Source organism: Telmatherina bonti, assembly GCF_933228915.1.
Source record: "Telmatherina bonti genome assembly, chromosome: 2".
NCBI classification, from domain to species: Eukaryota; Metazoa; Chordata; class Actinopteri; order Atheriniformes; family Telmatherinidae; genus Telmatherina; species Telmatherina bonti.
The window spans coordinates 29907365-29933232 of NC_136620.1; the positions used below are offsets into that span (position 1 = coordinate 29907365).

Here is a 25868-nt window from a genome sequence, read left to right on the forward strand (position 1 = left end):
GTTACACCAGGTTACCAATCATGTAATTATTGCTAAATTAGTAAGTAATGCACATGAATTGATCAGGCTGTATCTGTACTTTTGTGTATTCTCTTTTTGTGCTAAAGTAAAATACCTCATGGCATTCTCTAATCAATATCTCTCAGAATAAATGTATTTATTGTTATTTGAAAATGTGATTGCCTCTCTGCAGGTGTCGCTGCAAGAGAAACAGCACAAGCTTTGAGGACATTGGCTCAAGCGGCCAGAGGTGTGGCAGCAAGCACCAAGGAGCCTCAGGCTGCAGCTGCAATGCTGGACTCAGCCCAGTGTGTGATGGAAGGCTCGACCATGCTGATCCATGAGGCTCATCAGGCTCTGGTTCACCCAGGAGATGCAGAGAGTCAGCAGAGACTGGCACAGGTAGCATAGGTCCAAGTAATATTTGTATGTCCGGAGGCAATCATATTAATGTACTATAGTAATCACATTGTTCTTTTCTGGTCCCTTTCGCCATCCTCTGCTGATTTGTAAACATTTCTCTTTTCCATACCAATCATCTTCTCTAAGCGTTGCTATTTTCTCTCCACTGAGTCTTTGTCGCCTGATATTCCTCAGGAGTAAAACTGTTCATTCTCCTGGAGCCCTTCAGGAGATAAACATATTGTTTGGCATATATCTCTGACAGCAGCAGAAATTAGTGACAGTGCTGTGAGCTGCATTTGCATTTCAGAGGGGTTTTTTTTTCCCAAATATGGCTTCGCTCTTAGGCTTTGTTGTGCAGCGCATTGTTAGAATGCATAGTGGAAATCCATTGACAGATGTTGTGCTGTGTTTTAGGTAGCCAAAGCGGTGTCACACTCCCTGAATAATTGTGTGAATTGCCTGCCAGGCCAGAAGGATGTTGATATGGCCCTCAGGAGCATCGGAGAGGCCAGCAAGAAGCTGTTAGTGGACTTTGTGAGTCCTTCTTCAATCTTTTTTCACAATCATTGTGATAGAAAATAGTAAATTTTCTTAAGCACATTCAAAGATAATTTCTTAACAGGCTCTTTTTAATTTAGCCACTTTTGATTTTATACAGTATAGCCTAACTGTAGCTCTTGTCTTTGAAGCTCCCTCCCTGCAGTAAGACATTCCAGGAGGCCCAAGCTGATCTGAACCACACAGCAGCTGAACTCAACCACTCAGCAGGCGAGGTCGTCCACTCCTCCCGTGGAACAAGCAGCCAGCTGGCTGCAGCCTCCGGGAAGTTCAGCCAAGACTTTGATGAGTTCCTGGATGCTGGCATTGAGATGGCAGGACACACCCAAGTAGGTTTCATGATCACACAACAACTCCTAAGAGTTGTCTCAGAAAATAATCAACTAAAGCCTTAAGATGTTTAGTACACTAAATGCCTTGAATGCAGAGGGCAACGTTGTGTCACTTTATGAAATAAGTGATTAAAGCGATTTCTTAATTGGACCTTTTCCTCTCACTGACTTCGGCACATAGATTATCCCTTAGAGCTCTTATAGAGTCAAAAGTAATGAGATCTTGTGATGTTCTTGTTCTGGTTATTTTGCTCATTAATTTGGAAAGATAGTCAGGGATTGAAGTTGATGTAATGTGACACCCTGGCTTTAATCAGGCTTAAAAAGACCTACTGAATGAGAAGAGAAGATTCTAGCTGCTTGGGACAGATGTAAAACATTCTATAGTCCTAGATAGCTGATACATACATATACACACAGAGATAGATAGATAGATAGATAGATAGATAGATAGATAGATAGATAGATAGATAGATAGATAGATAGATAGATAGATAGATAGATAGATAGATAGATAGATAGATAGATACCATTGATGTTTATGTAATATAAATTTTGTTTTTGTTTTTATTACTTGTATGTGCAGAGCAAGGAAGACCAGATCCAGGTAATTGGTAATCTGAAGAACATCTCCATGGCATCCAGTAAGCTGCTCCTAGCCGCCAAGTCTCTGTCCGTGGACCCAGGTGCAGCCAATGCAAAGAATCTTCTCGCTGTTGCAGCAAGGTACGAAAAGATGAATATGGCAACTGATTTGTATTGTTTTTGATCATTATCACACTCTATTTGCTAGTGCTGTTCTTTGCTAAATATGAATCCAGGTCCTGATTAGCAAGGTTTGATGGATGCAGAAAACATTTCCTCAGTACATCTCTATGCCACTCCTACAATGTGTCTGTTCGGCATTGCTAAAGGGAGTATGTATCCTCCCTGTAGTGGAAAGAAGCCAAGCAGCTGGTCCCACAGGGCTTTAGGCCTGACTGAGTTCTCTCTGTCTAATTAGGAAGATGGAAGCCTTGGCTTGGGCTCGTCTGTGCTCAGCAAGGCTGAACGCAAACTCAAGACAATCTCAACAGTCCTGCGTACAGTGTTATCCAACCACAGTGAGAAGCCATCATTGCCATGCTTGACTAGGGGAGCTAAAAGCGTGTATGAGTGATCCCAGCCTGTGCCTGCATGCAGAGGACACATGTGAGAGCTAAAGAGGCTTGTGTGGCTGCTGTGTGTTTCAGGGCGGTGACAGAGAGTATTAACCAGCTGATAACACTCTGTACCCAGCAAGCAGCAGGACAAAAGGAGTGTGACAACGCCTTAAGGGAGTTGGAGGTGGATGTCCTCACATGCACTTTCTCACACACACACATAGGCCAGTTTTGTTTTGTTTTTTCTATGAGTCTGCATTTTTTTGCATTGTACCCAGATAGCTAAAAATGTTTGGCCCAAATGTGCAGCTCTGTTTGGCCCACATTTGGATTTGACTAATGGTGTTGACTTAATGTGAGTGTGGCTGCCAAAACTCAGCCACATGACCATCACATGTCATCCACAAGGAAACTGTTATAAGGAAGGTTTCCCATATAAGGGTCACTTCGGGCCCACAAAGTTCTTGCTGTAATCCACGCCCAGGTCAACAACTGACATCTGGACCACATGTGGCCTGCAGGGGACTTGCCAGTGCTCTAACTGATTCATCAGTGCAATAAGTAGTCTGAATTTATGTCTGCTATCTGGGTATGTTTAGTTAATATTTCAAGTGATTCATTTATTTTAAATTGTGTGCTTGGTCACTCTAAATCAACCTTTGATTGTGCATGACAGCATATTCCAATCAGCCTCATTTAGACTGAAAATGCAACCGATATCAGAGTTAAGTGACTGGTAAATTTGCAACGTTAATTGGTCATTTCTATTTGTATGCAGGCTGTCAGAGGTCTCCTGGAAAACCCCAACGAACCTGTTAACGAACTCTCCTACTTTGACTGCATTGAGAGCGTCATGGAGAACTCAAAGGTCCAGGCTTTCGAAATCAGTCTAATGCATACTATTACTGTCAAAGGTGTTTTACACAGCAGGCAGTTGAAGATCTAATTCATACTAATTTTCTCCATTTCCATACCCCTCAGGTCTTGGGAGAGTCAATGGCGGGTATTTCTCAGCACTGTAAGACAGGTGATGTGCTAGCCTTTGGGGAGAGTGTGAGTCTGGCATCCAAAGCTCTGTGTGGGCTGACAGAGGCTGCAGGACAGGTGAGATCACAGCGTCTTACTAACATGCTCTGATTTACCCTGAATCTTCTGTCATATCAGGTTTTCTTTGACACCTATTTTCTATTCACCGCATTTTAACAATTCTTTCAGAATTAATCACATTGCTTTTCATTTAAAAACTCTCAATCTTGTTTATGGCTGCCATGGCTTTATAAATGTTACAAGAAGGGAAATTCACACATCTTGACAGGGTTGAAACCTCTCATAAATGGTATTTAGTGTCTACTAGGATGCTTGTCATAGGAAGCAATGATAGCAAGGCAGGGTGAGCCAGGCTTTATAGACATCCACCTTTAAAGCTGTAAAATAACATCTTTATCTCCCAGCAAGACTCAGCTGTCTATTCAGGAAAAAAGACAGCGTCTGCTTATCCACGCTTCAAAAGTTACACTATTTCACGCTGTGATCAAAGTGAATTTATATGTAGACTGCTTATTAATGTATTTATTTAATGCACTTATTTTCAGCCAGTCTGTAGACTACATTTGTTTGTTACTACATTACTTAACTCTGTGTTTGTTTTTACCCACCAGGCTTCTTATCTCGTAGGGGTTTCTGATCCAAATAGTCAGTCAGGTCACGAAGGGTTGGTGGATCCCATTCAGTTTGCACGGGCTCACCAAGCAATACAGATGGCCTGTCAGAATTTAGTGGACCCGGCCAGCAGTCCGTCACAAGTAAGAAAACACATCAGAAGCACCAAAACTTTACAAGATGATTGCCTGGTATGTGGAGATTGTACATAAAACTGTCATTTAATGGGGACTTAGCATCTTTTGAAGATGCTCTACATCAGGGGTGTCTAAAGTCTCTCATCGAAGATCACCGTCCTGCAGGTTTTAGATGATTAATGAGACAACATGTATGGTCAAAATTTGAGAACAAGGTGCTGAGAAGAGCCACTTGATGTTAATCAAGTGTTTTGGACCAAGGAAATATCTAAAACCTGCAGGACTGCAGACTGAAGCTGGACATGTCTGGTCTACATAAACCAAATGTGCTTGATGGGAAAACAGTCAGCTCCACAAGATGCAAGCAAATTTCAAAACACTAATAAAATAACTATAATCATGTTTAAAAAGAATATATTTGATGTCCGGGAAATAGTCTGAAGCTCCTGAGAGTAGTCATGACATTTAATGACATATGAATGTCATTGCACAGCAAACTGTCCAAATGCTATAGCTTAACCAGGCCACTGCTGATATTTGGATAATTTACTCAAAAAATGGCTTTTTGGATGCACACAAGTAGTGAATGACAGAATCAAACAGGTTTTCCGTTCTGCTTGCTGATGGCCCACGTCCTATTGTATTGCCATTTCTATTGTTCGAAAGGTTCGGTTTCTTGGCACAGCATCTTAAAACAGCTCAGCTCTGGGTTATTTATCCTGTTGGCAAAGCATCCTATCAAAATGAAGAATTTTGGTATATGTTTACAACAGACAAAGATCTATATCCTTGGTTTTGTGGAGAAGGCACATTCACACAATGCAGTCAATGTGGATGGATAACTGCTTTTTCCCTCCAGTGTGAGTGGGATTTAAAAGGGAGCTGTCTTTACACACTGATCTGCTACAACATCAAAACGACTGGCAGATCAGTGTGAAGAAAATAAATAAAATTGATCAGACTGTTACCATGCCATGTTCTGCTGGAAAATGTAAGTTTTAGATTTTCCTCTAAGTTGAGTCACACTTAACCTTACAGTGTTAAAGGCTAAACTTATGGTCCCCAATGGTAAAGGTACACAAGCAGGAAAAGGCACTCTAAAACTTTGCAAAAATGTCTGAGTTCATTCAACTGTTCTTTTTTCTCTTGATGTTTTCTGTATGTCTGTTTCCATAAGGTCTTGTCTGCAGCAACAATTGTAGCCAAACATACCTCAGCTCTCTGTAATGCCTGCCGCCTAGCTTCTTCTAAAACCTCCAACCCTGTGGCTAGGAGGCAGTTTGTCCAGTCAGCCAAAGAGGTGGCCAACACCACAGCCAACCTCGTCAAAACCATCAAGGTCAACTCACCAACTGATCAAAACGTTGAGTGTAAATTTGTTACCATTTGTTACCAAGCGAGAAGTTGCAGATGTGTATGTATAAATCATTAACTTTCAACAGTGAGGCGAAAATGGACCAGTATTTATTCTTGTGATGCTGTTTTATTTCAGGCTTTAGATGGGGATTTTTCTGAGGAGAACAGAAACAGGTGCCGTGTTGCTACAACTCCACTCCTCGAGGCTGTAGAAAACCTGTCAACCTTTGCCAACAATCCCGAGTTTGCGAGCATCCCAGCTCAGATCAGTAATGAGGTATTTATCTTTTTTAGTCCTGGTTTGTAATGTGCTATGTCCTTGATAATGTTTTTATGTAATCTTTTCCAGTTGCCAACAGTTGTACAAATGAATTACATGTTTTTATGAGGTTATATGTTCCAAGAAATATTCAGATTTTCTCCTCAATCAAAGGCTCTTAAAGCTGCTTTTTAGACAAATGTTTGACTTTTTTTGTGTTTGTACTCACAAAACTCAAAACTTCAATTTGTTCATGTTAAACTGATTTTAATGTGGATTTTTATTTTTTTTAAACTCAGCAGAACAGTGCTTGCACAGTCTTTTTAAAGCTTTATGGGTGTAATCTGTTGGAGGGCAGTGTTTAACAGCACTTTCTCTCAGCACATCTGCTCTAATCTTTAGCTTGTTAATCTAATTGTCAAGAGAGGTTTTGGCTCGTATCATAAAGACTAAAGGTGTTTCTTTCTACGTCTGTGTAAAGCTGCCATCCTAATCTCATCCCTCCTTTGATTGCACCTTTGATCTCTCCAAGGTAGTCGGGGAATATTAACAAGTCAGTCAGACCAATAAGGAAAACTCACGGCTGTTCAGCTGCTAACAGAGCTGTTGTTTCACCTACACTCATTTTTTCTTTTCCCCAGGGCTCAGCAGCCCAGGAGCCGATTGTGCGTTCAGCCCGTTCCATGCTCGATAGCTCCACCTACCTTATAGAAACCGCTCGCTCACTGGTCCTAAACCCCAAAGATCCTCCAACATGGTCCATTCTAGCCGGTCACTCCAGGACAGTTTCTGACTCCATCAAGAGCCTCATCACCTCAATTAGGTTTGTGCAAATCTTGCTCCCAATCACACTTGTCTCTGCGGGAATATCCTGAATCACAGTTTGAAAAGGTGTGCTCACAGTTGGAGGTAAAATTGTTTCTGAAAGTGGAAGGCTTATTATTGGATGCCTGTTCAGCTAAGCAGTGAATTGCATCTTTATTTTAAAGACACTGAGATCCTCACTGCTTTGGGATAGATCTGTAAACACCATAGAGCAGTGAGGTGATGATGAGACTGGATCTGAAAAATATTTCACTACATTGAACTCCGCTTGCCGTCATCATTAAGTATACCATTCCCACAGCTGCTTAAACATAAACTAGAAATCAGTAAATTTAACTCTGACTTCCAGTATTTTAAAGGGATAGTTCAGCATTTGGGGAATAACTTTTTATATGATATATTGCTGACAATGTGAAGCGAGTCAGCAGGCGGTTGCCTGGTAACCTCTTGGTAATGATAAAACTCCAGGAAGTCACTGCTCCTGGCAAGAAAGTTCAAACAAATGTGTTAATGAGTAAGCTTGTATGATACTACAGTCTGGATTGTAGATTTTTTTAACACTTGTATTAGATCAATGGCTGCTGGATCTATTTTCCTGTGATGCTCGTAGTACGCTCATTGACTCATTGGCTCTGAGTTATAGATTAATATTTGGTGTGTAGGCATGATATTTTTTTCATAGTAAATGAAAACATTTTAAATTGCATGAAAATTTTATGTTGTATCACAATCATTGTATCTTTTTTGCGATATTTGCATAACAGTAGAAAAATATTCCTGGTGACAGGGACAAGGCACCAGGACAGAGAGAGTGTGATTACTCCATCGATAACATTAATAAGTGTATCCGGGACATTGAGCAAGCTTCCCTGGCCGCAGTTGGGCAGACCCTGCCTTGCAGAGATGATATCTCTATGGAAGTGAGTGCATGTACCCCATCAACTCTGCCTCGTGTGAAAGAACTTAATGGGATTCATAGATTTTCTGTTGTGAATTATGATGTAATTATCTACTCTTGTCACTCAACAGGCACTCCAGGAGCAGCTGACATCCTCGGTGCAAGAGATTGGTCATCTGATTGATCCTGTCTCCACAGCGGCTCGAGGTGAAGCTGCCCAACTAGGACACAAGGTGGTGACCATGTATCTCTTCACTCTCTCTTGAATTTGAATTGAATTTGAAAGAAGCCAGTCTGTCTGGCTTCTGTGTTGTTTTTCAGTCTCTCTGTATTTTTTTTTTAGCTCTCTTAATTACATTCTTCCAGGTCACACAGCTGGCCAGTTACTTTGATCCACTCATTGTGGCCTCAGTGGGCCTGGCCTCAAAGCTGCAAGACCACCAACAGCAGATGACCATCTTGGACCAGACCAAAACACTTTCTGAGTCTGCCCTGCAGATGCTTTATGCTGCCAAGGAAGGTGGAGGAAACCCAAAGGTACTGAGTTGCATGATTCTATTGAAGACACAGCCCACAGGTCACAATTTCAAGACTGATCTGCAAAGAAAGGTTTTAGTGAGGGGATTAAAAGATTAATTCAGTCAGGTGTGGTTGGGGGTGGTTTTTTTTTTCTATTTAACCCTTTCACCACCAGCTCAACAGTTTGGTAAAAACAGATTTTTTCAATAACTGTAGTTCTTAAATATTTGTAGAAATACATTTTTCTGAGTCTTATCTACACTTGGTTTGGGTATATAATGCCAAAGTGTTTGTTATCCCATCACTGCTCCCATTTGTTTAAAAAAAAAAAAAAACATGTATTTTAAGTATTATTTGATTAATATCCAAAGGAAATTAGAAAAATCTTAAGAACTGTTTCTGTTGCTTTTTTTTTTCATATTGCAAAAATTAAGGAAAATTAAGTGATTCTTCACTTTGAGCAGGAGCAAGGTTTTTCTTTTCCCCGGGTCTTCTTCTGTATTCTTACATTGCATAGATTTGATTTGTTTGTATTGAATTTAGTAAGAGAAAAGGCCTGGAGTTCTACCTGTTTTTTATTGCTGTTTATTAGCACATTTATTTTAGGATTTTCATTCTTAATTTTAATGTATCCTCTATGCAAAGCACAGTGTGTTATTAGGATTTTACTCAAACTCAACTACCATCAACAAAGCCAAGAAATACTGCAATTAAAGCTTATTTTTAGTGGATGATGACCATAATTTATGAAGAATCCACTTCACTCCTGCTTTGGTTTCTCATGTTGCCTTAATGCCTGAGCCTGCAAAAGTATTCTCATTTTTATTAATATATTTTCCTTTATTGCATTTGAATTTCAAGTATGTTCTGGTGAGTTCCTGTAAGAATATTACAGAACGGTTTCCTCTATAGTCTTTCCTTCTGGATAAACCCAGACAGTGTCACAGAGATGTTAATCAGTTGCCTGCGTCCTCAGGCGTCCCACACCCATGATGCTATCTCCGAGGCAGCCCAGCTAATGAAAGAGGCTGTGGATGACATCATGGTGACTTTGAATGAGGCGGCAAGTGAAGGTGGCATGGTTGGGGGCATGGTGGAGTCCATTGCTGAGTCCATGGGCAGGGTAAGTTAGGGTGTCCTTGTGTGTTTGACAAAGTCCTCTGAAGTGGTTTAAATAGATTCTAAGCTAAAATTTATTTACTGTCTGATTATTATTCTGAAGGCAGACTGAAGTTTTTCTAAAAGAGTAATTCTGCTGTTTGACTTGTAAGACTGTATACTTGTCTGTGATTATTATTTCTTTCCAGTAGATGACAAGATTTAAATCCACAGACCACTGGTTATGTTAGCCGTCTCTCATCTAGCGAGTGGAAACATCTATGTGTTGACAGCATGGTTAATAATTGACAATGATCTGCACATGTGCAGACATAATACATTTGTCTCAGATGTCAGCAGGTTTTTCATCTCTCTTGATGTATAAAAAAGGTTTATTTCATGAGAATCTACATATTAGATTTAGATATATATTACAACTCACACTGTCAACAAGAAAATCACTTGATTGTCATATGATGTATGTCCAATACCTTATTATTTTAATGAATTCCTGTTTCGCCTTCTTTTGATGTATTTATAAACTGACCTCATACAGTTCCTCCTATAGAAAGACAACCAACTGTCAGGGCAAAAACTTTTTAGTTAAATATTAGTTTGTTGTAGCAAAAGTTTGTTGTTGTTTTAGTTTTTATTGTAAAACATTTTTGTGATTTTTATCCTGAAAAGTGCTATATAAATAAACATTTACTTACTTACAAAAATCCACAACCATCCAATGCATGTGTTGTGAGAAATGTATTTATCTCATTTGCATGAACAGTAGCATGTCTAACAAAGTCTAGCCAGTAACAGTATATTAAAGATAAAAAAAACGCCTTTACTTTTAATAAGAAAACAATTGTGACCTGAGCTGGACATTTTTTAGGTGTTTAGTTGTAGATTTTTGTTTGTTTATTTTCTCTTCTGTCCAGTGGACCTCAGTGCATCCAGTGGTCAGCTGGTTATCTATTCTTCTCCAGTATTACTACGTTAGGTTGAGTGAAATATTCCTTTCTCAACCCTGCATTGAATGACAAAGCAAGTTGCTCTGAAAGACTTAATCCTGACTTATAAAGTTAATGGTCCACTCTTATAAAGCACCTTTTAAACTTTCATAGGTTTAGCAAAGCACTTAACAGTGTTTCTCATTCAATTGCTCACACTCATTTGGCTTTTCTTTTGAGAAAAAGGATGTGGAGCTAATAATTAACATGGGTAAATATAAATAGAAAAAAGTGTTTGTACAATTTTAATTAGTACAATTGCTGTTGCCGCTGCTTTTTAGTCCAGTTTTTGTGTCATTTGGCACATATTACCCTTTTCTTCCTGTTTCCCCTCAATAAGAATGGTGTTTTGACAGCCAGTCTTCTAAAGAAGCAATTTCTAAGGATGTTTAAGTAGTAGAGGGATCAACTAAAGAGTCAGCTGCATCGCTCAGGTGCTATGTCAGGTCTTTGTCCTATTTTTTAGTCAACATGCACACACCATGCAAAATATATAAAGTTTTCCACTAACAGCGCCTTGAAAACCACATTGTTGATGAAAAAAAAGAAAAAACCTAAAGAGAAAAATGGAAATTTATCTTGATTATATTTTCTGTACTATGTAGAAATAACACTGGTGCATACTTTGAGTTGAGGGCCCTTTTGATGTCTGAATGCCATACTTTAGCAAAAAGTGACAACAAACAGAAAAACATAGATGATTTTCTAAAACCAATGAGGCACAAGAGCAGGACTGAAAAAGGAGGGACAAACCAATTTTATTTAAGCTTTTATATCCAGTCTTTAAAAATGATGGAATAATTAGTTTTTTGTATTGAAACAATTAATAAAAACTTCAGAACTCATCATAAGGGGTTAATAAGCATTTGTTCCATAGCAGAACTGAACTTAAAATAAAAAATGAATGAAGCAGTGCTTAAATAGATGAATGCATCTAGTTTAAAATGATTAAGGACCACTGTGTTTACTAAAGAATCAATCTTTACAGTTGGATGAAGGAACACCCCCAGAACCTGAGGGTTCTTTTGTGGACTACCAGACCACCATGGTGAAGTTCTCCAAGGCCATTGCTATCACTGCCCAGGAGATGGTGAGTCTTTCTATGGCTTCTTTTCAATTTTACGTTGAAACCTTAGACAGATAAGCATCTGTGTTCTTTTGCTGATAATGTACATTCTGCTTGTGAGCAGATGACTAAGTCCGTAACTTGCCCTGAAGAGCTTGGCGGCCTCGCCTCTCAGGTGACAGTGGACTACGGACAGCTTGCACACCAAGGACGGCTTGCCGCAGCCACTGCAGAACCAGAAGAGGTGAAAATCTGCAATCTTGGTTTTGTTGAGAACATAGGGGGAATCTACATCATATAAAGGTTTTGATTTATCATGCTGCTAAAATATCAGCTGAGCTCAGCATTTTCCAGCAAAAGGCTTCTGGAGGAATATGCTCACACACTGATCAGGGCATATCTGTGCTGCTCTTTTATATGATCCCTCTTCCTCAAGACAGCTCCAAAAACATGACATAAAAAAGAAAGATGTCCCTCCAATCTCCATTCTCCCTCAGCACATGCTCACTTTATATTTAAAGCTTTCTCTGTTGTCCAGAGGACAGCAATGTATGCAAATATTCCACTAATAAGCACACAGCTTTTATCAATATCCTGTGTATAACATGCTGCTGGAAACTCTGCTTGTTACCATAGCGACATTGTTCTTCTATGAGACTAAAAGCCTATAGTGATGCTTATAATGAAGTACCACCCACCCATGAATTGCAGTCTGGAAACCAAAGGTGGAGTACCAGCATTTCCCCTCTAAGGGTTCTTAAAACCACTTTTTTATCCACTGCTGGTAAGAGATATGTCAGTTTAGGAGGAGATAAGAGATTATTGTGATTTTGAATTATAATATCTCAAATGAAATTGATGCAGTCAAGTTGATGCCGTTTTATACTTTCAGGTCGCTTTCCAGATAAGGACGCGAGTGCAAGAACTGGGCCATGGCTGTATCTATCTGGTCCAGAAGGCTGGAGCTCTGCAGCTCAGCCCCACTGACAGCTTCTCCAAAAGAGAGCTGATCGAGTGTGCCCGTGCAGTCACTGAGAAGGTAAGCAATGTGGTAAGAGTATAGTGGAGTATCTTTAACTTCTGTAAATGTAACCATTGTTGTTTTGTTTTTTTTATTTTGACTTTTAAAGTTGATTTTATTGTTATAATTTTACATTTGTCATTTGAAAGCTTGGACCAACACCAAGTCATTATTGCCCCCTTTATAAACAAATACTGTTATTCATGCATATCAAATCAATCAAATTAAACTTTACTTACATAGCACTTTTCATACAGATGCATTCCAAAGTGCTTTACAACATAAAACCAATTACACACACACACACACACACACACACACAACCACACATGCAGTATTTCTCTGTACTGTTATTCCTATAAAGCAAATTAAATATGTTTTTTTTTTCTCAATATATTGTAATGATCAGATACGTCTTTTGTATTCAGCTCCTTCTCTGAGCTTTCATTATCTTTCATCCTCTTCGCTGCTCTTGTGTCATGGCTCAGAGATGAACAGACATGTAAGCTTTCAGTTTAATCAGGCAGCACTGGAAAAATCCAGGTGTAATAAAACAGAAGCAAAACAGCAGTGTAGACTCACTGAGCTGAAACAAACCAAGCAGGTACTGATTTTATAATTCCTCAACTTGACCGCATTATTTTTTGGAATTGATTATGGAGGTTTATTGCATATAGAATCCTGGCCGCTAGTAGTTAGTCTTGATATTATCTGCTTTCTTCTCTCATTATGTCTTCTGGGATTAGCTGTAATGTGACGCTTGTATAAAACTGAATAAATACATTTTAATTTATCTTGTTATTAGAAGTAGTAATTGGTGCTCTACAGTTTTATTGTACTGCTCATGAGACCATGCCTTATCACTTTCACACTATGCACTTTACAATACTACCATGACTCTGCCATGTTCCCATCTGTTGCTAGCCGTGTTCCTCATAGAGTTTCTCTCATTCTGAAAGAGTGTTTTGACTATATAATAATTATAATAATAATTAGTGTTTTGATATCTAAACTTGTTGAAATACATCTCTCAGACTTTTCAGTTTGTCAATAAGGGATGAACAGACATTTTAAAGGAAACTGCATGTGATCAAAAAGGTGGTTTCTTAAGTTTCACTACACATTCTTGTGTAGGGCCAGTTTCCTCTTTTAAATCCAGAATATTCAGATTCTGCTCTCTAAATATATTAGGGTCTGCTAACCCTTACATGGGGAAGTTATCTTTTTTATCATTATAATGTAGGGTTAATTCAACCACTTCACAGTTCTGAAAAAGCATGTTCAGAGAGCTTTCTGCATGACCAATGCAAGGCTTCATATGTTTCAGGTGTCGTTGGTGCTGTCAGCACTGCAAGCAGGAAACAAAGGCACCCAGGCCTGCATCACAGCAGCCAGCGCTGTTTCTGGCATCATCGCTGACCTGGACACAACCATCATGTTCGCCTCTGCTGGAACACTCAGCCCTGAGAATGAAGAGTCTTTCGCTGATCACAGGTGCAATGGCCTCTCTGGTGACATGTTAAGAAGGGAGGTTTGACATGTTAAAAAGGCACAACAGCAATCTGATTTTCTATGTATACTTTTTAAGGGAAGTTTCTGTTGTATTATTTTAGTACTGCTGGCACAACATAGCTCATTTTTTTATGTTAATGACCCTCTGAAGACAAAGGAAGATTGCCAATAAAGCTGAATACCAACAGGCTTTTTACATAACAAATGTAAATTGAAAGTTTATGCTAAACAAACATTTTGTTCAGAGAAGCAAAAGCAGCTTCCTTTCATATTGCTTGGGCCTGAGCATGACTGTGGAGCAGATTGTCACACAATGTGTCCCAACCCTCAGGGAAAGCATCTTGAAGACAGCCAAGGCACTGGTGGAGGACACCAAGCTGCTGGTTGCGGGAGCTGCGTCCAGCCAGGAGAAACTGGCTCAGGCCGCCCACTCTTCAGCCAAAACTATCACTCAGCTCACTGAAGTGGTCAAACTGGGAGCAACCAGCATGGGTTCAGAGGACCCTGAAACACAGGTGACAATAATCCAGAGTACATTTACTCCTAAGAAGAGTCCAAACAAGGTTCCTTTTAATCCTTATGTATCATTCATCTTTGTGTACATCCCATGTCACATTCTCCTTTTAACTTCACTTTTATCAGATACACTTTGTGTCTCTTCTTTCCCCTAAGAGCACGTCTCTATCTCTGCCCTCCACTAAGTTTAAAGTATCATGACTAGCTGGGAGTGATAAGTGCTAAATCCTCTCTCTAAGGCTCAACCGATAAGCCTTTACTCTGACCACTGATCCATATTGATTCCACCTCAATCTCCTCAGGTGGTTCTCATAAATGCAGTGCGGGATGTAGCAAAGGCTCTGGCCGAGCTCATCAGTGCCACCAAATGTGCTGCCGGCAAACCACCTGATGACCCATCCATGTATCAGCTGAAGAGTGCAGCTAAGGTAAAGAAACAGACCAATAAAACAAACATCTGTCACAATGCTAAAGCTGCGTATTGATTTCTGCGCAAAGCTCCTTCACTGAGACTGTAAATATGTATTCTGCAAGTGCTCTCTTTGTATTATAACATCTTGTTTGATGTGTCTGGTAACACTTTGCAAAGCTTATTTTTGCCAAAGAGATGTGACAGTTCTTATCAGGGTGTGTAAGCTCTTTGCTTTTTGTGTTATATCTGTGAGACGGAGCCGTCACAGAGATACATTGTGCTGCACTTTCCTCGGTGAAAGAGAAGGTTATTTTGCTGTACTAAGAACTGTCTACAACAACATTTTCTGGTGTTTTACTGCTGAAACTGCAGAGAGGTTGTGTTTTTGTATTTTTCTTGACTATTAAAACATGCTTTAGGTTATATAAAAAGGGTACTTATGGGAAAGTTTTCTCCTTACAAGACAAACAGGACTTCCTGTATGTAATACCTATAGGCAGTGTTACCTATAGAAACCACCGCATCCAGCTCTAAGCAGACTTTCCTCAGAAATATGTGATGAATTTGTTATTTTAGCTGTTTATCAAAACATGATTAGGATGTCATTAATCCAGGTTTAAAATGCAGTGACAACTTTGTAATTATACCAAGAAAGTTATGAGATTTAAAGCTATTTTACATGTAAAGCCTTGTCCATCTGCAAACTGTGAAGAGTATTATCCAAAAGTGAAAATGAATTCAACATAGCTAGAGACTAAGTGTAGAGTTTATTCATGTTTGTACTTAAGACTGCAAATAAAGATTCAGGATTGTATACACTGAGCACAAAGCCAGAGATTTCAATGACCCAGCTATGCTTGATCTTACCAGGTTAGATAATTGCAGTAATTTATGTCAAAACACGCTGCTGCAGAGATTTAGCTCAAAGTTATTGGATAAAATCATCAGTAAAAGATTAAATCTCTTTAATGTTTCTTCTTCTCTTTATCAGTAACAGCTGAATAGATGCATTCTGTATACACAAACCCGCCACAAAGTATAGCCGTGAAGTTATGATAGTGTCATTTGTGTTTTCAAAAGAGAAAAATGAAAATGCCACAATTTTTTTTTTTTTTTTTAAATGTTTGGTCCTGATTTGCCATTAAGTCCATTTTTCATTGCTTCTGTTCTTTTTGAAAGTGTATCAGTGTATCAGTTTTTATAAATTCATTTTACATTGATATGGCCATGATATTTAGTTGCTACTCATTGAATAGCAGAGTCAACACTTTTTAAGTGTCAAGTTTAATAAAATATATAAATAATTATTTAAAATTTCAAGTCTTAGAATCATCCCATTATAAATAAATAGCATGTATAAAGAGAAGAGAAAGCATTAAAACATATATCCGTGCTGTCAGCCTTCTTTTCTTGCCCTGTTTGCAGCAGCAATTTGAATTTTAACACCTTACAACTGGAGCACCATAAGAGAAGTAGGGGATATGGGATTGGTGTATTTTTGTCATGAATGCATCTGATGAACCATCACATATTTTATGGGATCATTTTGATATTTTAAAAAAAAAGACATTTTAGATACGGAGAACTGTCAGATCGTGCCTGAGAGGGAACTGTTGTCATTTAACTCTGTCCTTCTGGGTACAACCACAAAATCTGCAGACTAGAGCTTCTACATGTAACCTTGGTGCAGCTGTGGTCACTAAACTGAATGTACTTAGAGCGAAATGTTTAATTTGTTACAGACCTTTCGGTACCTCGATTAGGCTCAGAGATTCCTTAGAAAACGTGCTCACTTCCTCAGTAAACACATATTTTCTAGTTTATATAACCATCACACTAACTACCACATGTAGCTCTGGGTTTTCTTGGGTTTTTTCATCTAAATGGAATTAAGGCCACCCATGGACGTGCTCTTGTTGACAGATTGTTGCTGTTCCTCTAACATATGGTGACCTCCAAATGGGGCACCCTCAAAGTCCTGCCGATCATGTTTCTTAAATTCCAAACCAAAGAATGTACACTTTCCCAGATGCAGCACAGATATTAGACAGCATCACCATGACTCGTTGAATTAAATCGTTTTATGTTTTTTTTTCCCATTCTAATTACTAAACTGTGTTACAAGCATTAAATCACAGTTTCGTTTAAAGTAAATACATTTTGTCTTCTTTTCCTTCAGAACCTCCTGACTGGAATTTTCTTTGGGAGAGCACCAGTCACATTGTTATTCAACGTGTAGAAAGCAGTGATGAGGAAAAAATGTATATTTTTGAATAATGTTTCACCTCCTAGGAGAGAGAGAGCTCCACCTCCTGGTTTGACTGCGAGCCTCATTCTTGCTGTCTTATTTCACAGGTCATGGTGACCAATGTGACGTCTCTTCTAAAAACAGTGAAGGCAGTGGAGGACGAAGCCACTCGTGGGACAAGAGCTCTGGAGGCCACCATTGAGTGCATCAAGCAGGAGCTGACAGTAAGAGCGCCTGACAAGCCAAGCCTCTTCTTTATGGGCTATTGGGAGTTAAATGATGAGACACAGCCTCTCTGTAAAGCTGATTTAAAAAGGGTCAGGGATATCTGTGTCTATTATTCTGAACAAAACAGAGAACCTTTTTGTTCCTTTCCCCTTTATTATCTGTCCAGTTCTGTTCCTCCTCCTTGTTTCTCTGCCCCTGCATGTTTCCCACAACTTTTGTTGAGGTCTGTGTTGCACACACAGCCAGTGTGAGAAAAGACTTGTTTTCTTTTTTTTTTTTTAATGTATTATTAAATTATTAATCCTTATCAGAGGGCCCACAACCTATGACAAGGGTTTACCAAGAACTATACCCCAAGCCAAGCCCAATAAAGTCCAACTAATTACAGTTATGCATACAATATTCATAGGCTTTGTGTCCACCCTGTTTGTTTACATTACTCTTATTTGCACTCTTTCATTTTCTCTCTGAGTCCCATGCTGATATCGGCCACCTGTGTTTGTGGGTTATCTTCACATCAGATGTTCCATTCCAAGGACGTCCCAGACAAGTCCACTTCCCCAGAAGAATTCATCCGCATGACAAAGGGCATCACTATAGCAACGGCCAAGGCAGTAGCTGCAGGCAACTCTGCTCAACAGGACGATGTGATTGCCACCGCCAACCTGAGCCGCAAAGCCATCTCTGATATGCTGACTACCTGCAAGGTGCTAATCCACTCCACCCTTCCAAAACAGGTTTCACACCAACAACACCAGGCTGCAAGGGAACATGTGAGCTCAGCCTGCTGGGAGTAGATAATGTGGAGTCGGGTCTAGTTTGTGACCACTCATGCAGGTAGTGACTCAGTCACTTTTCAAAGTCGTGCAGGGAAGCATCAGTCAGGATGTCCTTTACCACCTGCAGAGCACTTGTAACAGCATGTTGACAGATGGATGCTTAGGATTGTAGATGATCCTTTGTAAATTTAAGGAGTCACAAAGAATTTTATGGAAGAACTAATTATTAAATATGAGATTTTTTTTTTTCTTTAATCTATTTCCAACCAGAAAGTGGTAAAGACACACTGTATGTTGATGAAGACGCTTCTTGGCCTGACTGAAAATTTTTACTTTGATTAAAGCAATGATATTAAATGTTATTCCTTCAACTTCAACTTCAATTTTATCTATATAGCGACAAATCACAGCAGTGCCATCTCAAGACGCTTTACAGACAGGAAAAAAACAAACAAAATGAAAGCCAATTCATTATAGCCTTTATAAGGAAACCAACAGATTGAGTTGTTCCTTATAGAGAACAATCTTAAGGTCCTTTCAATGTGCCTTTTAACAGTGTTTTCTCGACTTTACAGCAAGCAGCACACCACCCTGAAGTGGGCGAAGAATTAAGGGGCAAGGCTCTGCAGTATGGCTCTGAGTGCACCACCGGATACATCAACCTTCTGGAGCAAGTGTTGCAGGTTAAAATGACATGTCTCATAAATATATGATGAAACAGATTTATCTCTGTATGCTTGTGGGTCAACTTTTGGCCATTTTGTGGAGACTTACGTGTGGATGTCTCTTGCTATGGATGACTAGACCGTGATCATAGCTATTACAAAGTGAATCAGGAAGTTAAATAGATCAGATAAACACTGTCTGCACTTTATATCAAAATATGAATAACTAAAAGGTGATCTTATGCACTGGATTGCATGACATAATTTCATTTAGAAACTTCATGAAATAGAAAACTTATTTGAAAAAGGCCCCCCAGAGTTTGAAAGTTAATGAGAACATTTTCATAAGATTTCACATCCATGGGACCTGGTAGACTAAAGTATGTTGACTTGTTTGCTTCTTGTATGTGTGTCTGTGTGTGTGTGTGTCTGTGTGTGTGTGTGTGTGTGTGTGTGTCTTTGGTCATACATGTTGCGTTCTTGTATTTTCAGGTGCTGCAGAGACCCACACCGGAGCAGAAGCAGCAGCTGGCTGTACACTCAAAGCATGTGGCCGCGTGTGTGACAGAGCTTGTCCAGACTGCTGAGGCCATGAAAGGTGAGGCCACACACACACACACACACACACTCACACACACACACATACACACACACACACTCACACACACACACACACACTCACACAACTCACACAAGAAAGGGTCAGATTAGACAGTTTTTAGTTACCACTTACCCCATTTTGGGGGACGTCATGATTTTATGGAGCATGTAACACACATGAAAGTTATGTGTTGTTGTCAGAGGGTTTAAAACACTCCGAAATATAGGAATGTGTGCATTTTGTTGAAACTTCTGTTCTGATCTGATAGTTTTGTCTGTGGCTTTTAATTTCAAAATGACTGTGAGACAATCTTGTGAAAGCTCAGCAGTATAACTGGGAGGGGTGGGGGGGTTGGGGGGGGGGGGGGATATAATGACGCATCTTAATTTGATAAAAATGTTTTTTTTTAAAATCATGGCAGGATTTGTTTAGATGTTAGAGATTATTCAAAGTAGCTTTAATCCTTTTGTGCATGAATAACATGAAAGCACTCGCCACCAAACCTGTCTGCATCGCTAATAAAGATGAGTCACGAAAATCACTTTAGAATATTGAAATCGCAGCTTAAAGTGATTGCTATGCAAAGTGTTCCAGATGAAGCTCTGTAGGATTATTATGGCACAAACATACTACAGTGTTTTCTTCTAGATACTGCAGTAGTGGATCTGACAGAGGTAATAGATTGTGTTTGGATGAGAATTAGATTTCAGTGGATATCCTGAGACACAGTGGGGCTATCCACTTCACCTCTCTAATGCCCCATGCACTCTTTCTTTCTCTCCCCTCTTCTCTTTTCTTGCTGCCTCAGATGGAGGTAAGTGGGATATGGTGTGTTTTGCTCCTCCAGATCACCTTTCATTAGAGTCAGATGGGGGTAGAGAGTAGAAGGCTTGGGGGTGTGGGTGCACAACAGATTTCCCCTGTGATCAACATAATCTATAAAAGTCATCCCATCTGCTTTACCAAGCTGTCCCTAAATAGCTCTGTTTTATGGATACTTAAAAAGACTATGAAAAGATAACAATTCATCAAATGTACATTTCAGTCAACTGAAGTTCATCTTACTTAACTTAGAAGCATAGCTGTCATACTGCAAGCGATTCTTTGGAGTGATGTTTAGCATTCGATTGTGGCTTAAGTATTTTTACTGCTAGTTCTTGAGTGTGTCTGTGCTAAAAAGATAGAAAAAAAAAGAAATAATCTGGTAATCAGTGACTGCCGTTGATCTCCAGGATCAGAGTGTGTGGACCCTGAGGACCCTACCGTCATCGCTGAGACCGAGCTCCTCGGAGCTGCAGCATCAATTGAAGCTGCAGCCAAGAAACTGGAGCAGCTCAAGCCCAGGGCCAAGCCCAAGGTAAAAAAATAAAAAGTGCCCCACTCAACCCTTCCCACCCACACAATCCCACACACGGCTTTCTGCCATTAATCAGGCGGGAGAGGACGTCAGGCGTAGGTAGGAAAAGGTGACACTGACTTTGAAGCAGAGTCATCTTTTTCAGAAACCGAGCTGCTAACGTGATCTCATGAAAGGGGAGAATGTTTCTGTTACACTCATATGTTGATTCAGAGCAGGTCCAGTGAGCTAACTTAGAAAACTTTCTTCAAAGACACTCCTGCACATTATTTTTAATCCGACTGCCAGGAGACACAATTACACAGCTGGGCCGTCCAGTTTATGTTGGACTCAGCTCAAATGTGCATTGAACTGTTGTGACCTTATGTGAGAGAGAGAGAGAGAGAGAGAGAGACTCTGTCATAGTGAACTTATTTCCTTTGTTTTATTGCTGTGTTCTTCATTTCCAAACTGAACTGAGGAAATTGTTCACTGTACCTCTGTATGCACACACACACACACAAAAAAAGAAGAATAAAAATCTTTACTTGAGCAGGAAACAAAAATCTGTGGTACATGTTCTTGGCAGCTTCTGGAAAGTTAAACAACTTTTATGCTGTTCTGTTTGCAATGCAGGGTTTTCTTTGTGTTGTGCTCTGCATGATTGTGTTGTTTGTTTATCTGTCTCTGGAGACTGGATAGTTGTGGTCTTGTGCCTCAATTGCTTTCCCCCTTTTCTGTACTTCTTCCTGTAAATGTGAATGTCAGTTCAACCCCCTGTCTGTGTCATAAGAAAGTTCATATATTTAGGATGCCCCAGTTTTAATAAAAACCACATAAAGCTCTGTCTCATACTATAATTCCACAGCTGCAGACAGTAGTTATCAGGACTCTTGTCTTTATGAAAGGGGATTAGCGGGTGAGAGAGTGGGGGGTTTTTTTTAGATGGCAGTGGCTCCCCCTAGTGATTTATCATCAGGTCACCCTTACCGTTTAAAAGGTGGGAAAGCCACTGTCTTTTTACTTACTGATCATCACTGATATTAAGAATCCAAATGAGAATTTTTTTCACAAACAAATATTTTATTTTATTTTCATTTTAAGATTATAAAACATTTGACCATAAATAACTATGGCTATACTAACTATTTTTTCACTCCGAGTATATGGTAACTATACCAATTAACGTTATTTATATTTTTAGGTCTATGTACTAGATAACTGCAAAGTACCTGAACTAGAGTTATGATGCTCTTTACTTTAACAGACACAGAAAAGCAGAAGTTGAAGCTTAAAAACAGCGGTATGTGCTGCAATTCAATAGCAAAAGGTTTGCAGAACAAGCCACAGAGTCAAACAGGTGTCCAAACTTTATTTATTTTTTCTGCAACAGCCTTGGATTCTTCTTCTTCCTCTTCACTCCCTCTCCTCTCTGCTCCTTCATCCCTCCCACCCTGTCAGGGGGAAGGGTTCTCTTGCTCCCAGCATGCTTCCTTGCCCCCACTCCCCCAAGCCATTGTAGACCCGGAAGCCTTCTCTGCAGGGCTCTGTCTGATATGTTTGATATATTAGGTTGTTATTCAGTCCAACTATATATCAAACATATTCCTACAGTGTCCCGCCCTGTCTCCAGCCACGTGTGCCTTATGTGTTTATGGAGGTCTGTGGTCAATCACATGCTGCTGACTGCCAATGCATAAATGGCCATTTGTTAAATGTCCCTGAACTGATGACCCCCTCGAAGCTCATACTGCTCTTTAGTTCAGGTCTGGGAAGTTAACCATTATATCTACATGCCGATCTAATGTCACTTAAAATTTAACATTTTCAGTTTTGTTTTATGTAAAAGATCAACTTAAAGATTATAGATTATATTGTATATGAAGCTTATAGAAGCTATTAAGGTTACATCCTCTGTGGTTGTCTCGAATTTTAAACATTTTAAGGAGTTTCTATGATTATAGTCTGCTGTTAAAACTCAGTACTACTTGGTTTTTAAAATTCTTAGTATGTTAGAAGTATTTTAGAAGTTGCACACAAAACACACACATGGTTAGGTATTTCCTCTATATTTTATTCTTGTGTTGAGTTTAATGTCAGTTCATTTTTTTTTTCTGTGGTTATGGCACTAATCTATCATTTGATCTTCCCTCCAGCAGGCAGATGAGACGCTGGATTTTGAGGAGCAGATCCTGGAAGCAGCTAAGTCCATTGCTGCAGCAACTAGCGCTCTCGTAAAATCTGCATCTGCAGCTCAAAGAGAACTGGTGGCACAAGGCAAGGTCAGGCTATGCACTCTCAGAAACCTAGACACACACACATGGCATAACTGCAAAATAGAAACAGCTGAATGTTTTATTTCTTTCTCAAAAACTCTGCCTCAGGTGGGATCCAATCTAGCAAACGCAGTTGATGATGGCCAGTGGTCCCAAGGTCTTATATCAGCTGTAAGTTGCTTTTATAAAGAACTTCATCAACTTATTCAACATGGAAATACTAGAATAGAAATGATGAAGCAATAATAAATCTAGCCTTAAAGCATGTGTGAACTTGTTCGTTGTAGGCGCGAATGGTAGCGGCAGCCACCAGTAACCTGTGTGAGGCAGCAAACGCCTCAGTGCAGGGTCATGCCAGTGAGGAGAAACTCATCTCTTCAGCCAAGCAGGTTGCAGCCTCCACGGCTCAGCTGCTGGTGGCCTGCAAAGTGAAGGCCGAACATGATTCTGAAGCCATGAAGAGACTACAGGTATTGCTGAAACATGGGCTTCTTTCATGCATGGAAAGAAGTAGATGATCTGCATGGTAATTTTGTGAATATCTCTCTGAAGGCTGCTGGCAATGCTGTGAAACGAGCTTCAGACAACCTGGTCAGGGCGGCTCAGAAAGCAGCGTTTGACAAGACTGAGGATGACAGTGTGGTTGTGAAGACGAAGTTCGTTGGAGGGATTGCACAGGTGAGACAGCATCTCGGCAACATCTTTGTAATGCCTAGAATAGAAATTCTTCCCCACTGTGTGTTTTGCCCTTTTCACTGAATGTTCACTGAGTGTTTGTGTGTCTTCCTGATACGTCGAAATGCCACAGTTGTTTCTCTGAAATTGTGATGAGCTCCTGCAGATAAACAGCCATCAGATCCATTTCAAAGCTGTTTACCAGGTTTGTTAGACATTTACAGCTTCAAAATATCACATCTCTTGAAGATTTTTAGAAACGTTCTGTCACTGTATAGAAATACATTCCTTTTCATCTTCAAGTAAAAAAGAAATAGTGACAGATGAGTGCTTTATGGTGTTTTCTTTTTTTTATCTGGATTAGGCTACTATCTCGGTGGTGCAACTCAGCTGGGATCCAGCTTGTCACTTTCCATCTTACCAGTGACACTGCAGGGTGCCTGGGACACCATTTCTTTACCCACTTTAGACTCTGCCTGACATTTTACATACCTGTGAAAATAAAATTCTCCAAAGACTTTTTTTTTCTTAATTCACTATTTATATTTTAGTGTGTTTTTTCAGATCATAACTACCTTTTCTTAATTTTCTCATCAGGTAATAATTAATACAGTGACAATATGAGAATTTCTGACTTCTGTTTCAAGTACTACATTAAAATAAGGATGTTAAATATCAATATTATGTTCTAACACATACGATAATACCATGATGTCTCAGAAGACATTTTATTCCTGGCAGGGAAAAGAAAAAGGAAATAAATGTGAACATCAGAAAAGAAGCTCAGCTCATTGCCTTGCAGTATGAGCTGAAATTTTTTAATACTAAAAAGAAACCATTTGGTTTGTGTTCTTGTGAAGGCTTCACCTAGAGACCTCGCTCTGTGAGTCAATGAATAGGTGTCAACTTTTACTCTCTAAATCTTCGTCCATATTAGAGCAGCCAGATATTAAGATTTCGTTCACAGTTCATTCAGATTATTTTTTTAACAACTTAACAAGTTGCTCTTTTGTCGTTCTCTTTTAAGTTGCCTGACTCCGTTGACAGAAGTGGAATTTTTGCTTCATAAAGTATTCACATCTCTGGGTTACACTGTCTCAATGAATTAGTTTTTCATATTTTGTAACTTTGATATAAACACATGAATTCTTTTAAATAAATTTAAAAAAAACACAAAAGTGGAACAATTAAGATCAGTTACTTCCACCAGTATGAAGCCAAGCGGAGAAGTCTGAGATGCCACAGTTTAACACTTTTCTCTGTGTGCATGTGAGCTTAGGAATGTTGATGGGGAGTCGTGGATTGGACAGTTTTTGTCAGCTGCTCTCAATTTTCTCAGATCATTGCGGCTCAAGAGGAGATGCTGAGGAAGGAGCGTGAGCTGGAAGAAGCACGGAAGAAGCTGGCTCAGATCAGACAGCAGCAATACAAGTTCCTGCCCAGCGAGCTGAGAGAGGATGAGGGCTGAGTACCGAGGCGGACAGGATGTGTACTGAGGTGCAGACGAGACCTTCTGGTCAGTGGGAGATATGCTATCAGCTGCTTTACTCCTACATATCCAGTGACTATACAGCACTTGAAACAGGCCTGTTTAGTGAGAAAAGAACAAGTGCCTGTGCCCTGTAGTGTATTTGTGTGAGTGTAAGTGTGTGTGTGTGGTGTATGTATGTATTTGTAAATGAATGTCCATGACATTCAGACTTTAATATGAAGGAATTTACTATGAGCAATGTGAGACAGTTGGAAAAAGTTCCATGGTGAATTTATCTTTGCGTTGTGGGTGTTGGTGCATCATGAGCATTACTGACTGTTACAATCATGAATCGAAATATGTTTCAAATGCAGAGTTTCTCAATAATCACTGAATGTTCTGTAACTTTTAAAGGTTTAAAGCAAATGGGAGTGATCTGCCGGAATAGGGTGGATTGCCCTCTCTGGGTCGGGAGTCAGGTCCTGCCTCAAGTGGAGGAGTTTAAATATCTCGGGGTCTTGTTCACGAGTGAGGGAAGGATGGAGCGTGAGATCGACAGACGGATCGGTGCGGCGTCTGCAGTAATGCGGGCTCTGTGCCGGTCTGTCGTGGTGAAGAAGGAGCTGAGCCAGAAGGCGAAGCTCTCGATTTATCAGTCGATCTACGTTCCTACCCTCACCTATGGTCATGAGCTGTGGGTCGTGACCGAAAGAACGAGATCTCGTATACAGGCAGCTGAAATGAGTTTCCTCCGCAGGGTGGCCGGGCTCTCCCTTAGAGATAGGGTGAGGAGCTCGGTCATCCGGGAGGGGCTCAGAGTAGAGCCGCTGCTCCTTCGCATCGAGAGGAACCAGTTGAGGTGGCTCGGGC

At 39.9% G+C, this 25868-nt stretch overlaps 1 protein-coding gene across 1 annotated transcript in view; it reads left to right on the forward strand.

Moving 5' to 3' along the window:
• Positions 1-25508, forward strand: part of tln2b (talin 2b) — an 80310-nt gene extending 54802 nt beyond the window's left edge. Inside the window, exons 27-57 of the mRNA XM_079251172.1 lie at positions 194-402; positions 820-939; positions 1095-1292; positions 1882-2021; positions 2528-2621; positions 3216-3305; positions 3419-3541; positions 4096-4239; positions 5411-5572; positions 5726-5866; positions 6490-6671; positions 7461-7593; positions 7703-7804; positions 7938-8108; positions 9067-9213; positions 11181-11282; positions 11383-11502; positions 12151-12297; positions 13607-13773; positions 14123-14306; positions 14610-14735; positions 17075-17191; positions 17717-17902; positions 18550-18657; positions 19132-19237; positions 20473-20597; positions 22733-22858; positions 22961-23023; positions 23140-23322; positions 23405-23530; positions 24867-25508. Coding sequence (XP_079107298.1) covers positions 194-402; positions 820-939; positions 1095-1292; positions 1882-2021; positions 2528-2621; positions 3216-3305; positions 3419-3541; positions 4096-4239; positions 5411-5572; positions 5726-5866; positions 6490-6671; positions 7461-7593; positions 7703-7804; positions 7938-8108; positions 9067-9213; positions 11181-11282; positions 11383-11502; positions 12151-12297; positions 13607-13773; positions 14123-14306; positions 14610-14735; positions 17075-17191; positions 17717-17902; positions 18550-18657; positions 19132-19237; positions 20473-20597; positions 22733-22858; positions 22961-23023; positions 23140-23322; positions 23405-23530; positions 24867-24995 — 4271 coding nt within the window. The 3' untranslated portion in view covers positions 24996-25508. The remainder of the gene's footprint in view (positions 1-193; positions 403-819; positions 940-1094; positions 1293-1881; positions 2022-2527; positions 2622-3215; positions 3306-3418; positions 3542-4095; positions 4240-5410; positions 5573-5725; positions 5867-6489; positions 6672-7460; positions 7594-7702; positions 7805-7937; positions 8109-9066; positions 9214-11180; positions 11283-11382; positions 11503-12150; positions 12298-13606; positions 13774-14122; positions 14307-14609; positions 14736-17074; positions 17192-17716; positions 17903-18549; positions 18658-19131; positions 19238-20472; positions 20598-22732; positions 22859-22960; positions 23024-23139; positions 23323-23404; positions 23531-24866) is intronic.
• Positions 25509-25868: the final 360 nt, after the last annotated feature.